We start from the raw sequence: 15,969 nt of genomic DNA, 5'->3' as shown, positions 1-15,969 counted from the left end.
CATCAATACAATATCTGTCACAACAAAATGAAGCAACCAGCAATTGCACATTATTGAAATTATTTTAGATAAATATTACTGATTAACAGACATTACGTTGATGACCAAAATGACAATGTTGGTGCTCATATGCGTAAGAGGTTTAAAATAGTCTTATCATGGGAAGTTGACACAACTGAGTTCCATGCAATTTTCTGTACTCAATTGAGCTTCACACAATTTTCTATACACACAAAGTGAAACTATGTCAGATTTCTTACTGCAGCTTGTTGCTAAAGCCCTTGGATACCAATACGTGAGAAATGCTTTTGTACATATATATACTCAAATAGACAGGTCAGAATGTTTTCAGTTGAAAGAAGCTGTATTTTCGACCTACGCTAACACACAGGTATTTAAGTGTGGTGTCACCGCCAGACACCACACTTGCTAGGTGGTAGCTTTAAATCGGCCGTGGTCCATTAGTACAAGTCGGACCCGCGTGTCGCCATTGTGTGATCGCAGACCAAGCGCCACCACAAGGCAGGTCCAGTTATACAGACTAGCACTCGCCCCAGTTGTACGGATGACTTTGCTAGCGACTACACGGACGAAGCATAGCTCATTAGCAGAGCAGATAGTTAGAATAGCCTTCAGCTAAGCCAATGGCTACGACCTAGCAAGGCGCCATTAGTAACATTGCATGTATCTAAAGAGTCTCACTTGTATCGCAAGGATGGATTAGAGTTAAGTATTCCAGAAGCTACGTACTTTTCTTTATAGCATTCATAACGTATCCTGTTTCAGACCTCACGCACCCTGCTTTGGCTTAGCGCGTGCCTTTCAGCTTCCTCTCATTGTGTCTAGGCTGTCTTGTCTAGACACAACAATTTTTGGCGACGCGTCAACGGAAAGGGTCTTGTTCTTTCTAATTGCTTACATTTACTTGTGTCATGGCTTCGCCAGATGTACTGTCCGAATTTTATCGCTTGCAGAATCAGCAGACGCAGGCGTTATTGGATGCCCTTGGACAGCTCGTCCAGGGTCAACGTGCACTGCAAAACGATGCGGCAGCCGCCACTTCACCGCTACCGCAGCCACAACTCGCAGTTGCACCGCCTTTTAGGCCCTATGAACCAGCTAAGGAAACATGGACGGAGTGGTCACGCCAGTTTGGATTTCATCTCGCCGCCTACAGAATTCAAGGTAACAAGCGGCAGCCTCATTTATTGGCGTGTGTAGGGGTGCAAACGTACCGTGTGATAGTGAAATTATTTCCCCAACGCGACGTAGCAACTCTGTCCTACGACAAAATTTTGCCTGCTTTAGATGCCTATTTCAAGGAAACAGTTAATGTAGTTGCAAAAAGGTATACGTTCTTTCGTACAAAACGTACGGCCGGTCAGACTAATAGGGAGTGGGTTGCAACATTGCAAGGCCTTACTCGGGATTGTGCTTTTGAGTGTGAATGTGGACTCCCTTATTCAGATACAATGGTATGTGATGCAATAGCACAGAACGTTTCTGATGTTCGCATACGGGAACAGATTTTGAAACTCGTCAATCCCTCCCTTCAACAAGTGATAGACATATTGGATAGACAAGACACGCTTGACTTTGCTCAGGAATCATTGCAACTTTGCCTGCCGTGTGTAACATTAACCGGCCTCGCCCTCGCGCACGTCCACACAGCTGCCGCCACGCTCTAAACCAGGTGTGTCGCGCCAGCATACAAATGCAGTGAAATCATGCCCGCGGTGTGCTACTAGACATTCGCGTGAAAATTGCCCGTCACGCCAAGCTATTTGCTTTTTCTGTAATAAGAAAGGACATGTTCAAAGTGTTTGCTGGAAAAAGCTCAGATCAGACAATCACAACCATTCCAGGCCTTTTGCTTCGTGCCGGAATCGAACCAAGAATGCTCAGGCTTGTGAACCTTCGCCCATGGAGATTCATGTAGTTAATTCCACTTCGTCCAGTGCCACTGTCTCTAACAGTGACTGTGTTCGTCCCACAAATACTGTGCGTCGACGTCGCAGGAAATCGCGTCAAGTCGCAAGTGCTTCTGTACCAGTGTCAGTTCAAATTGCACGAGACAGTCGCTCTTGTCGTCAGCAGGACAATAAACTTTTTGTAGATTTGGACTTTAATGGCAAGGTCATACCATTCCAGCTCGATACCGGAGCTGCAGTTTCATTGCTCAATCATTACACGTACAAACAACCGGGCAAACCTCCGTTGCGTACCGCAAATGTTCAGTTAAATAGTTATTCAGGTCAGAATATCCCTGTGTTAGGACAGTGCACTCTTCTTGCAACATACAAGGGACAAACAAAACTTGTATCATTTTACGTTCTTCGTTCTTCTACTGCAGTGAACTTGTTTGGTTTAGATTTATTTCAATTGTTTAACATGTCTATAGTAAATCAGGTCCTATCAGTGAATCAGCCTGTGCCTTCCGCCAGTGTTTCTCGGCTGTGTGAAGAATTTGCAGACATTTTTGCACCGGGCCTTGGTTGCGCTAAGAACTATGAAGCACATTTGGAACTGAAAGTAAACGCGCAACCGAAATTTTTCAGAGTGCGCAATGTTACTCACGCATTGCGTGATGAGGTCGCAAGAACATTACACGATTTAGAATCACAAGGTGTAATTGAACGTGTGCAGGCTTCTCTCTGGGCCTCACCCTTAGTCATTTTGCCAAAACCTTCCGGAAAACTGAGACTTTGTGTGGACTTCAAGGCAACAGTGAATCCACAACTCGTGATTGCAACTTTTCCCTTACCCCGCCCGGAAGATCTTTTTGATAAACTGTGCCCGGGTAAATACTTTTCGAAGTTGGACCTAGCAGATGCGTACTTGCAAATCCCAGTGGACGGCGAATCCCAGCGCGTCTTGGTGGTTAACACGCATCTTGGTTTGTACCGATTCAAAAGACTGCCATTCGGGTGTGCATCCGTCCCTGCGCTGTTTCAGCAATATTTACAAACTGTTTGTGCGTCGGTCCCTACTGCTGCGAACTATCTGGACGATATTGTGATCTCCGGAAAGACAGCCGACGAGCATTTAGCGCACCTACGAACATTATTTCAGGTATTGCGACAAAATGGTCTTCGCTTGCGGAAGGACAAATGCGTGTTTTTTGCTCGTGACTTACCATACCTGGGACATGTAATCAATGCCCAAGGCATACATCCGAGTCCAGAGCACCTCCGTGCCATACAAGACTTGCCTTCGCCGCAGAATGTGAAGCAGCTACAGAGTGTGTCGGGGAAAATTAACTATTATCATCGCTTTCTGCGCAATGCCTCTTCCATTTCAGCTCCCCTTCATAGCTTACGCCGTAAGGGTGTTCCGTTCGTCTGGACGACGGAATGCGAACGCGCCTTTCGCCAGTTGAAATCGGCGTTGCTTTCTAATACTTGCCTTACGCCATTCGATCCCCAGAAACCCCTTTTGTTGATGCTAGATGCATCGGATTTCGGGATCGGTGCTGTGCTTGCGCACAAAGATGGGTCGCATGATCGCCCTATTGCCTTTGCGTCCAAATTGCTCTCGTCTGCGCAACGCAATTATTCACAGATAGAGAAAGAAGCTTTGGCTCTCGTGTTTGGTGTTACTAAGTTCCATGATTTCTTGTATGGTCATCACTTTACCATCATCACAGACCACAAACCTTTGACGTCGCTTTTTCATCCGAACAAGCCTGCACCTCCGCGTACAGCGCAGAAATTCATTCGCTGGTCTATTTTCCTCTCGCAGTACCGCTACGATATCTTGTATCGGTCCACCACTAAGCACGGAAACGCCGATGCGTTGTCCCGTTTGCCTGTTGCTGAGGATAGAGCATTCGATTCTTTCGAACTTGCTTGCATGTTCATTGATTCGGAAACCGATGAAGTGGTCGATTCATTTCCGACTGATTTTCGTCGTGTAGCTACAGCCACAGCTGCTGACCCGGTCCTTGCTACCGTTTTGCGTTTTGTTGCTACGCAATGGCCCTTGTCAAAGTCTCGGATCGAGGATCCGTTGGTTCGCCGATTTTTTGCTCACAAGGAGAGACTTTTTGTTCGACGTGGTGTTTTGTTGTTGCGTTCTGATAATGATCAGTCCAGAGTCGTGGTCCCACGTTCGTTACAGTCCTCTGTTTTACGGCTTCTTCACCAAGGACATTGGGGTATAGTGCGAACGAAACAACTTGCTCGTCAGCACTGTACTTGGTTCGGAATCGATGCTGCGATTACGAATATGTGTTCTTCTTGCATGGCGTGTGCCGAACAACAATCCGCACCGCAGCGGAAAGTCTTTGCATGGCCAAAAGCCACTTCCCCTTGGCAACGCTTGCACATCGATTTTGCTGGTCCATTCTAGAATGCTCGGTGGTTGGTTCTGGTAGATGCCTTCAGTAATTTTCCTTTTGTTGTCCGGATGTCTTCCACGACGTCCTCTGCCACCATCCAAGCGTTGTCTGCTATCTTTTGCATTGAAGGTCTTCCGCAGACTATTGTTTCCGACAATGGCCCACAATTCATGTCCGCAGAATTTCAGTCATTCTGCCAGGCCAATGGTATTCAACATCTGACATCCGCGCCGTTTTCGCCTCAGTCAAACGGTGCCGCTGAACGATTGGTCCGGACTTTCAAGTCACAGATGTTGGAGTTGAAAGAGTCGCATTCTCGGGAGGACGCGTTGTTGCTCTTTTTGTCATCGTATCGCTCTCAGCCCCGAGATGGTCGCTCGCCGGCTGAGTTGCTCCACGGTCGTCCTCATCGAACCTTGATGTCTTTGCTGCACCCGCCGCATCAGGTTCCTGTGCAGCGGCAGACTTCTGCTTTTGCTCCAGGCGACGTTGTATTCTATTGTAACTATCGAGGTTCACGGCGTTCGCTCGCAGGGCGCAAATTCCGCTGCCTCGGCCGCGCGATGTATTTGGTTTTGGGGGCCTCTGGTGAGGTGCGTCGGCATCTCAATCAGCTGCGCCTCTGTCGTCGCACGGGTTCTGCCGCTCCCCGTCTGCTTTCAGTGACGGTGCCTTCCGGTCAGCGCCCTGGGGACCCATCTACTGGCTCGCCTCATCCCCAAGTGTTACCGACGATGCTGCCGCCTCCGCCGCCTGTCCTCCAGCCGGCGCCGCCCGCAGTGGACGCTTTGCTGCAGCCGCCAAGCGCCTCCCTGGGTCACGCGCCGCCGATCGCTTCCCGTGACCAGCTGTCCTCCGCCATGGAACTCTTGCCCGCTCCGGACCACATGGCGTCTTCGCGCGTCAGGTACCCCGACGCAATGGAGGTCGACCCTTCGGCCCCTCCTGTCTCTTTACGGGCGCATACACCGCATGTTGATGTGCACCCTGGACTAGGTTTTCAGGCGTTTCCTAGATCCCCTCGGACCGAATGGCCGGGTGCGGGTGGCACAGCCTCGCCTGTTGTTAGGCTCCCCACCTCATCGCATACGTCAACATGGGGTCCTCCCCACGGTGGGCGGAAGCCTTATAACACGACCGTTCGCCGATTTGCGGGGGAGGAATGTGGTGTCACCGCCAGACACCACACTTGCTAGGTGGTAGCTTTAAATCGGCTGCGGTCCATTAGTACAAGTCGGACCAGCGTGTCGCCACTGTGTGATCGCAGACCGAGCGCCACCACAAGGCAGGTCCAGTTATACGGACTAGCACTCGCCCCAGTTGTACGGATGACTTTGCTAGCGACTACATGGACGAAGCATAGCTCATTAGCAGAGCTGATAGTTAGAATAGCCTTCAGCTAAGTCAATGGCTACGACCTAGCAAGGCGCCATTAGTAACATTGCATGTATCTAAAGAGTCTCACTTGTATCGCAAGGATGGATTAAAGTTAAGTATTCCAGAAGCTACGTACTTTTCTTTATAGCATTCATAACATATCCTGTTTCAGACCTCACGCACCCTGCTTTGCCTTGGCGCGTGCCTTTCGGCTTCCTCTCATTGTGTCTAGGCTGTCTTGTCTAGACACAATAGTAAGTTTAACAGCTAGCTAGATATATCTAATTTAAGTGCTTTTATGTATCATTCAGCATATCTTTGAGCTATGTAGCGATCTCTCTTCATGCACTACATATAGTCAGCTGATACTATTTAGCTGCACTTTGACTCACTTAACGTTTCAATACTTAGCAGATGTTACAGGTGAGCATTTCACTTCTTTGACTTACTGATACAAAAGCATTTAGCTTCAATATGGCACGACCAGCAGAAAGAAAGACATAGATACATACATACAAACAGACAGATAACAGATGACATATAACTTACCCATCCATTTCCGATAACAGCTGGTTGATTGTTTGATTCGCATATGGATGAAGAACAGAGTTTGTACGTTTTGCTCCAACAGAGTCTATTTCATCAATAAATATAACACATGGGGCACGGTCTTTTGCTGCCTCTGTGAAAGATAGATTAAGTATAAGACTTTTGTGTAAATTCTTATCAAAGAGAAAGAGCAGGCCCACTATCTTGAGATGACATGTCCAACTTGTAAAAAAGCACAATTTCTATTCTTCCTTGACTGAAGGTTATAATTTGTAAGATCACACCGATTATCTGGGAATGCTGAACAAATACAATATACCTAGGTTACCAAATTATATATTTCGCCCAATCTTTGAAACAGTTTCCCTCATTGTCTTTCTTCTATCACACTACAGTTTGCACACTATTTGCAGGTACCAGTGGATAGCCTTATCATTCCCTACATAACACTACTCCATATTGGGCACAAAATGCTGCAAATCTGACCATCTTGCAAACTCACAAAGGGTAAAGGTCATCTTGACTGAGCATGCAGGGATTTAAAAGTGTCATTTCAATACCCCCTACTTGGGTTGTAAAAAACTCATAGTTTCATATTAGGTGAAAAACACACACTCTTTTCACTTGTGACTATTTAACGAGAAGCGCATTCTTTAATGCTGCAAAATAACTGAAGTGCCCTTCTAGATGAATAAAATCTATAAAATACTGCAATAATGTTTAAAGACCATTACAAGAGGCTAAGCAATCACCAGCTGCTCTATAACTGTTGGGCATAAAAGAGAGAAAAATAATTCTTTGTATAACTTTTATCCAGCCAGCCTCTTTCTGCCTTTTTCAATGTCACATCACCTAAAATACCTGCAGACATGCAAAATCCTAGGCATAATTTATTCCATGCATTCCTTACAGTGAAAACTACACGGTAGTGTACAAAATCATGTCTATCTTGTATTATCACATGCATGGTTGAAAACTATGTTCAGTTTCTCAATGACCACTTTGACAGCAGGCAAATACATCTTCACAATTGAGATAAATACATATACTTCTGGATTTTGATTAATAACAAAATTTATGAAGGCAATGAATGCATATCATTTTTTATTCGCAATGTTACTGCAAGAACTACAATGAAAATGAATGCATAATGGTCCTCACAATAAAACAGCATCAGCAGCATCTAAATGTATTCTATATAATAGAATGAAATGCCTTGAGGATTTTGGCCATATGTAATTTACATCATATGCATGCAAATACTACTATCAGTCTTTTTGTGTCAAGTTAAAATCTTAACTACAATAAACACAGAACACAACTGCTATTTACAACTGAACAGTACAATACAGTGAGAGAACACAAGGGACATCATAACAGGAGTTAAAACTTGCTTGTGAAGCAGACACAGCATAACTTAATTTCTTATGTATAGACTGTGATGTTTCATTTTCAAGTTGTGAATGAAGGTGAACGATTCTGATACACTGTCATTGATTTGATGCTTGGCTGGATCAATTCTACATATTTAGATACATCTAATTACTTGGTTAAGATAGCCACGAATTGACAATAATTAATAAAATTCTACTTGGAACTCACTGAAGAGATCACGAACTCTCCTAGCTCCTTGACCGACAAGAATCTCATCAAATTCTGGACCAGCTGCATGAAAGAATGGGACTCCAGCTTCACCTGCTACAGCACGGGCTAGAAGGGTTTTTCCAGTGCCTGGTGGTCCAACAAGCAAAACTCCTTTAGGGAGTTTCCCACCCAAAGCTGAAAATTTTTCTGGATTCTTCAAAAATTCAACAACATCCTTAAGTTCTTGTTTTGCTTCATCAACCTGAAACACAGAACATATACTGCATCAACAAAAGAAAGATTTTTCTTATATCAATATCACAAAAGCTGTTTACATGTCTAAAAGTTTTTGCTATTTAAACTTTGGGAACTATGATCAACAAGATGTCATATTTACACTTCTCACTAACTTTATCACATTGTATTTTGTCAAAACATATATTTTAATAAAGTGATGTGTATAAAGCATTATTACCACAGAGGTACAGAGGGAGAGGGAGAGGGAGAGAGAGGGAGAGAGAGAGAGAGAGAGAGAGGTAGCCACACTGTATAAAATGTCCCTGTGGACAACATAGAAAACATCACTTCTGGAGAATGGTCATGGCACAGCCTCAAGGAGAGTAGTTATTGACATGCAGCATTATTTACGTCAAGACACCTAGAACGAGATGATTGCATTAGCTAGGGGTGGTGACAGTAGCTACACAGAACAGGTCAAAAATAGGCTGCCTTTTGCAAGACTCACACTAAAACTGTTAAGATACAGTGTAACCCCAGTTTTACATTCCCTTCAAATTTTCTACATTCACAATATAATTTCACATCCACTGCTTTTTTTCATAATTATAAATATATTGTGACCTACAGAAGTATATTTCATTCTGCCACCGCACATTTACATACAGGTAAAGTCCTGACATCATTTATGGAATGCAACTGGCTAAAATGGCTCTGAGCACTATGGGACTCAACTGCTGTGGTCATAAGTCCCCTAGAACTTAGAACTACTTAAACCTAACTAACCTAAGGACAGCACACAACACCCAGCCATCACGAGGCAGAGAAAATCCCTGACCCCGCCGGGAATTGAACCCGGGAACCCGGGCGTGGGAAGCGAGAACGCTACCGCACGACCACGAGATGCGGGCGGAATGCAACTCTCTAATTGATTATTTTCATTGTTATAATTCTCTAATTAGGTCTGATATCTCATCAAAGCAATCAACTGCTATTCTGTATTTCACACAATTTTCTTAAAAAATATTTTTTTATGTATGCTGTACCACATTCATGTGCAACTGGTCCACCAGCCGAGCTATCCAAGCACAACTCACAACCTGTCCTTGCAGACTTAACTTCTGCCAGTATCTCTTCTTCTAGCTTTCATACTACACCGAAGTTCACCTTCACGCACTGCAGGGCTACCACTCCTGGAAGAAACGATACTGCAGAGAAAATAGCTTAGCCACAGCCTTGAGGGTTGTTTTCAGAATGATTTCTCACTCTGTTGGGGAGTGTGTACTGATTTGAAACTTCCAATCAGATTAAAACGTACGTAACCCATGTCCAGGTCTTGTAATATTTTGCAGTCACTTTTGGACTTCTGCTAGAATATTTATGTAGACATCAAGACTTTTGAATGTATTTCTGAACTAGAAAACAAGATGGAAGGAATTCACAAAAATAAATTGAATCAAATTATAATTCTGAATTTTTCTGGTAAAAGCATTAACTACCAAAAGGCTAATGGAAATAAAACTTGGCAAAACCAACATTTTCAAACTGAAGGCCAGTACAATTAATAAAATCCATTATTAATGTTTTATAAAGAATGAGCTTGAAAAGTAATTTCCCACAATTTACACCCTTTTTTAAAAGTCCCTGGATAAGTGTGAAAGTAGGGTTTTACTGTATGTAAATTTCCAGCCTGAAGATAATGTACATTTTTCTGCTATCCATAATAGTTTCAGGTAGGATCCCAAATTTACTAACATGTTATATAGCGACACGCCTTATCTCATTTTTTTTTTTTTCTTTTTTAGAGCTATTGTTATGACATCCCTGTGGATTTGCTGTTCTCATAGTTTTGTCATCTCAGTTATTGGAATAAACAGGAGACAAGGAGGCAAAAATCTAAACACATAGATTTACATCAGACACTGAAATATCATGCAAGTCTACAATGTTACCAGAGTTCAAGGTAATGAGTCATGAAACTCTCACAAAATGTTGCCAAGCAGCTGGCATGTACACACACACACACACACACACACACACACACACACACACAGAGAGAGAGAGAGAGAGAGAGAGAGAGAGAGAGAGAGAAATGTTGTGTGTAAGGGGTGGAGAAGAGCATTCAAAATGTAAATTAAGTTGCATTTTTCAGTCTACTGTAGCACTATAGATTGTAGCAGCAATCAAAAATATGCTGGAGGACTAAATGTCACAACCAGGGATAAGGATCGATTTTGATATCTGGGACGCAGAATAGATCAACACGATGGATACAAGCAATGATAAAGGCAAAGGGGTAGTCATAAGAAGAAGCAGCAACTAATCTCCAAGAATGCAAAAATTGTGCCTATTTTTTTTCCATGTACTAAAAGCCAAAAAGAAACTCGTAAAATGAAGTCTAATTGGTGCAAAGCACCAGATGGTATGTGTCAAGCATGTGGTTATACTCTTAAACAGTTCCTTTTCAACTGAAACACATCACATTACAATTAATTTCCCATCTTGAAGGATTCTCAATGATTCAGTTATGGTTCTGATGCTGTGACCCGTATGTTGACATTAACTGGAGATGCGGTATTATTTTAGTTACATTTTCAAACAACAGAGAATCCAGGATAGAATGTAACAATATTATGAAAAGGAAAGTTGCTACTTACCATGTAGCGGAGATGGTGAGTCACATATAGGCAAAAAAAAAGGGATTGTTACAATATAAGTTTTCCCTATCAAGACCTTTGTCGAAAATAGATGACAGGCGCCCCCCCCCCCCTGCCCCCCCTCCCCCCAAACACACGACTGCAGCCTCTGGCAGCTGAACCACACTGTGTGTGTGTGTGTGTGTGTGTGTGTGTGAGAGAGAGAGAGAGAGAGAGAGAGAGTTGCATTTGTTTTGTGTGTGTGTGTGTGTGTGTGTGTCTGTCATCTAGTTTTGACACAAAGGCCTTGATGGCAGAAAGCTTATTTTGTGACAGTCTTTTGCTGGCCTATCTACAACTTGGCTCCTCCACTATTTGGTAAGTAGAACTTTCCTTTTCATAATACTGTTTAATGAGATTTTTCTATTCACATATATCTATTTACAGACTTTTAATTGCTTGCAAAAGTTTGCCTCCTATTCCATAATCACGTAGAACAGACAATAACTTCCTCCTAGGAACCCAGTCATATGCCTTTTCTAGATCTATAAAACATAGATACAATTCCCTGTGCCACTCGCAACACTTCTCCATTATTTGCCGTAAGCTAAAGATCTGGTCCTGACAACCTCTAAGAGGCCTAAACCCACACTGATTTTCATCACATTTGTCCTCAACTAATACTCGCACTTTCCTTTCAACAATGCCTGAGAAGATTTTACCCACAACGCTCATTAAAGAGATACCTATGTAGTTGTTACAATCTTTTCTGTTTCCATGTTTAAAGATTAGTGTGATTACTGCTTTCGTCCAGTCTGATGGAACCTGTCCCGACTCCCACGCCATTTCAATTATCCTGTGTAGCCATTTAAGACCTGACATTCCACTGTATTTGATGAGTTATGACTTAATTTCATCCACCCCAGGTGCTTTATTGCACTGCAATCTATTGACCATTTTCTCCACTTCCTCAAATGTGACCCATTTCCATCATCATTCCTATCCCATTGTACATCGAAATCTGAAACATTACTGATCGTATTTTCACCTACATTGAGCAACTCTTCAAAACATTCCCTCCATCTGCCCAAGGCATCAACAGGATTCACCAGCAGTTTTCCTGACCTGTCCAAAATACTTGTCATTTCCTTCTTACCTCCCTTTCAAAGACTGCTAATTACACTCCAGAATGGTTTTCTAGCAGCTTGACCCAAACTCTCCAACCTGTTTCCAAAGTCTTCCCAAGATTTCTTCTTGGATGCTGCAATTATCTGTTTGGCTTTGTTTCTTTCTCCAACATAACTTTCTCTGTCTACCTGAGTTCTAGTATGTAGCCATTTTTGATATGCCTTCTTTTTCCTTTTGCAGGCTGCCTTGACTGTGTCATTCCACCAAGCTGTTTGCTTCATCCTACCTTTACACACTATTGCTCCAAGACATTCTTTAGCTACTTCTAGTACTGTGTCCCTGTAACTTGTCCATTCCTTTTCCAATGACTGTAATTGACTACATTCAACTAACTGGTACCTTTATGAGATCACTGTTATGTACTTGTGCCTGATTTCCTTATCCTGAAGTTTCTCCACTCTTATCCTCCTACATATGGACCTGACCTCCTGCACTTTCGGCCTCACAATACCAATTTCACTGCAGATTACATAGTGATCAGTGTCATCAAAGAATCCCCTGAATACACGTGTGTCCCTCACAGCCTTCCTGAATTCCAGATCTGTTATTATATAGTCAATGACAGATCTGGTTCCCCTGCCTTCACAAATATACCGGTGAATGTTCTTATGTTTAAAAAAGGAGTTTGTGATTACTAAGCCCATACTGGCACAGAAATCCAAGAGTTGTTTCCCGTTCCTGTTGGCCTCCATATCCTCTCCAAATTCACCCATAACCTTTTCATACCCTTCTGTTCGATTTCCAATCCTGGCATTAAAATCACCCATGAGCAGAACACTGTCCTTGTCCTTTACTCTAACAACTACATCACTGAGTGCGTCATAAAAACTATCCATCTTATCTTGATCTGTGGTTGATGGTGTGGGTTCCTGTCGTCATGTCCTAGTTCATGAACCACGGGCAACGTATGAGTGGCCAAGTAAGTGGTCCTGACAGTCGGGATACAAGTTACTTTGAAATAAGGGACCCGTGGCAAGTACGGCTAGCAACCTGCTTCCCTGGTACTTTAAATATGATGCTGTATTCCTCAATTTAAAATAAATAAATAAATAAATAAACTGATGTTAGTTAGTATTTTTAAACTGTTAAAAAATTAGAATCCTTATATTCTTTTCATTTCCTCTCCTACTGCACTAAACAGAATTTTTGGCTGAAAACAAGCACATTTTTGATATATGGCTTTTGCGCCTATTTATCTATGAAAAATCATTTACTTCTTTTACCATAGCTATGGAATTGACTGTTCGACACTTAGAATTATTGGTGTGCCTTCCACAGAACAGACTTACGTAAATACAGATAAGTGCCAGGGTCTTTATTTTAAAGTCTCTGGAAAAAAAAAAAAAAAAGAAAGAAAAAGATTTACACAATTTTTTATGACCCCCTTTGATTATTCTTGTTGTTCTCTTTCAAAGTACAAATGAGTGTCATGCTGGTGTTCCCCCAAAACATTACGCCATATCTTAATATGCAAAGTAAGTACGTGTAACAGTGTTCCAATGCGACAGAAATTTTTACATGTTCTTAAAAGAAAACAATCCATGAAGCAGGTTTTTTTTCCTTCTGCTTCTATTGTGATTCTATCTTGTAGGTCAGCTTCAGTTAGAGAGAGAGACAGAGAGAGAGAGATGCTAGGCATTTACGAAAATTTTTCCAGCTTTACTTTTTCGAAGTATCTTTCTTTCTTCGCATTTACTCTGGATGAATTCAGCTTGGGTACTAAATGTACAAATTTCACTTTGTACAGGTAGTATGGGAGGTGGAATTACATGAATTAAATTACTATTAATCATTAATTATATAAAACAAATTAACACTAATACATGGTTCATAGTTAACATACCCCCTTTACATCAGCGAATGTGATGTGTATCTCTTCAGGATCCACTTCTATTTGGCTGCCTAGCTGCACACGGAAAACAGAGCCACTTGTGCTTGCTGTAAAACCAGACTCACATTTCAATGACAAAATAATAAGCAAAATGAAATTTACATTTGCAAAAGTTTGTTACAATATGGAGCTTAAAGAACAAGTAATCATTACCATAACTGTAAAACTGAAGAACAAGGAAAAGGAAAGAATATTGTAAACTAGAATATAGAACTGAAATGACACATCATTTAACTTTTTCTTTGCAAATTTTGTCAGTTATAATTAGAGCTGATAAATTCGATTTCCATGTCTTCGATTTCCATGTCTTTCATTTACTTTCTTTCTCTTACAAGCAATAGACAAAAGATACTCTTAACAGTATTCATATGCTGCAGGAGAAATGGAAATAGTGAAGTGAAGATATCTCTTCCAATTTGATGATAATGTCCTCCTAGATGCACAGAGGGTATGGGGAGAAGTGACCCATGTTACAGTGAAATCATCAGTTTCAAATAAGACTATTTCTTATGGATGTTGAGTGTACTTACAGCTCTTGCTATTTGACTGACAAGCTTATTCTTTTTATTTAGATGTTGTGTTTCTCTTCTGCCTCCCCCTCCCCCCCCCCCCCCTTTCCCCAGAATTATAAGAAAAAAGAAAAATAAATCTCAGTGCTTTTTCTGCTGCATGCCATTTCCAGTTAGTTTGCCACTAAACAATTGATCAAAAGAAAGACCTTTTTCCAGTAAGTATTAACGTACAACTAAAACTGTTTATCTTGGTGTGATTTCCTCTCTCCAGGAAATCAAGTAGGTCTATGAGATGCACTCAAAAATTAGTCTGATTTACAAGATTTTCTCATTGTTGAGTTGGAAAACATGTTGTTGCGCTGTGTTGTGTTATGTTGTGTTGGTAAACATGTCTGAAAAGTATCTGCACACTGTTAACCATACTGTATATTATTCTGCTATCAGCTGTCAGAAAGGTTTGATATTTCTGACTTTGGAGCCATTAGATTCTTTCCCAAGATTGACTTCACAGTTTGTGTAAGATTACAATAGACAAGGCAAGACAGTAAAGGTGGAGTGACAGGAAGACAGACGGTACAGTGAGTACCAATTCCATGAAAAATTGGGACAGTTTTGTAAAGGATAATCTGATTGGTGGCCGAAACAGGAGGCAGTGCGCCATATTTGTTAGATTCATATATTAACATTTGATAAGTATAATTAAGCTTTTATTGTGTGTCCAGCTCAGTACATTCTCAGAGGAAGCTTTAATCCACTTATTTCAGGTCTCATTTTTATAACAATTTTATTAATATCAGAATTATGACACACAGATTAAGCACTTCATGCACCTTCAGGGCCCGCGAAAAGAATGCTGCGGAGTGGAGTGATTCGGGCTGTCCGGTCAATCTGGAGTAAGGGGTTGAAAGGCATGGTTCATGTTACTAGCCACACAAATAAGACAGAATATTGAAAATTCCTGGCAGATTAAAACTGTGTGCTGGACCGAGACTCGAACTCAGGACCTTTGCCTTTCCCGGGCAAGTGCTCTACCAACTGAGCTACCAAAGCACGACTCTCGCTCCATCCTCACAGCTTTACTTCTACCAGTACCTCATCTCCTACTTTCCAAACTTCACAGAAGCTCTCTTGTAATCCTTGCAGAATTAGCACTTCTGGAAGAAAGGATATTGCGGAGACATAGCTTAGCCACAGCCTGGGGGATGTTTCAAAATGAGTTTTTCACTCTGCAGCTGAGTGTGCGCTGATATGAAACTTTGCAGGAGAGGTTCTGCGAAGTTTGGAAGGTAGGAGACGAGGTACTGGCAGAAGTAAAGCTGTGAGGACAGGGCGTGAGTCATGCTTGGGTGGCTCAGTTGGCCAACGACAAAGATCCTGAGTTCGAGTCTTGGTCCGGCAAACAGTTTTAGTCTGCCAGAAAATTTCATATCAGCACACACTCCGCTGCAGAGTGAGTCTCATTCTGGAAGACATAATATTGTATTCAAATAATGCGACTCTGTATGCAAAGCACAGAAGAACAGTGTATATAATTTTTGTGAATATGTTTTCTACAAGACTTAATGCAATAGGATTTTGATCAATTCTAACACAAACTGTGAATTGTTTTGACTTTGCAGCAGTTTATAACTTTATCTGCTTTGTGTGCTTTCAATA

At 42.1% G+C, this 15,969-nt stretch overlaps 1 protein-coding gene across 1 annotated transcript in view; it reads right to left on the bottom strand.

Moving 5' to 3' along the window:
* The window catches only part of LOC126457934 (ATP-dependent zinc metalloprotease YME1L-like), a 108,497-nt gene that overhangs the window by 36,555 nt on the left and 55,973 nt on the right, over positions 1-15,969 (bottom strand). Inside the window, exons 6-8 of the mRNA XM_050094644.1 lie at positions 13,754-13,848; positions 7,868-8,111; positions 6,266-6,398 (exon numbers count right to left, since the gene is read on the bottom strand). Coding sequence (XP_049950601.1) covers positions 6,266-6,398; positions 7,868-8,111; positions 13,754-13,848 — 472 coding nt within the window. The remainder of the gene's footprint in view (positions 1-6,265; positions 6,399-7,867; positions 8,112-13,753; positions 13,849-15,969) is intronic.

This window comes from Schistocerca serialis, chromosome 2 (assembly GCF_023864345.2).
Source record: "Schistocerca serialis cubense isolate TAMUIC-IGC-003099 chromosome 2, iqSchSeri2.2, whole genome shotgun sequence".
NCBI classification, from domain to species: Eukaryota; Metazoa; Arthropoda; class Insecta; order Orthoptera; family Acrididae; genus Schistocerca; species Schistocerca serialis.
This window is presented reverse-complemented; position numbering and strand designations above follow the sequence as displayed.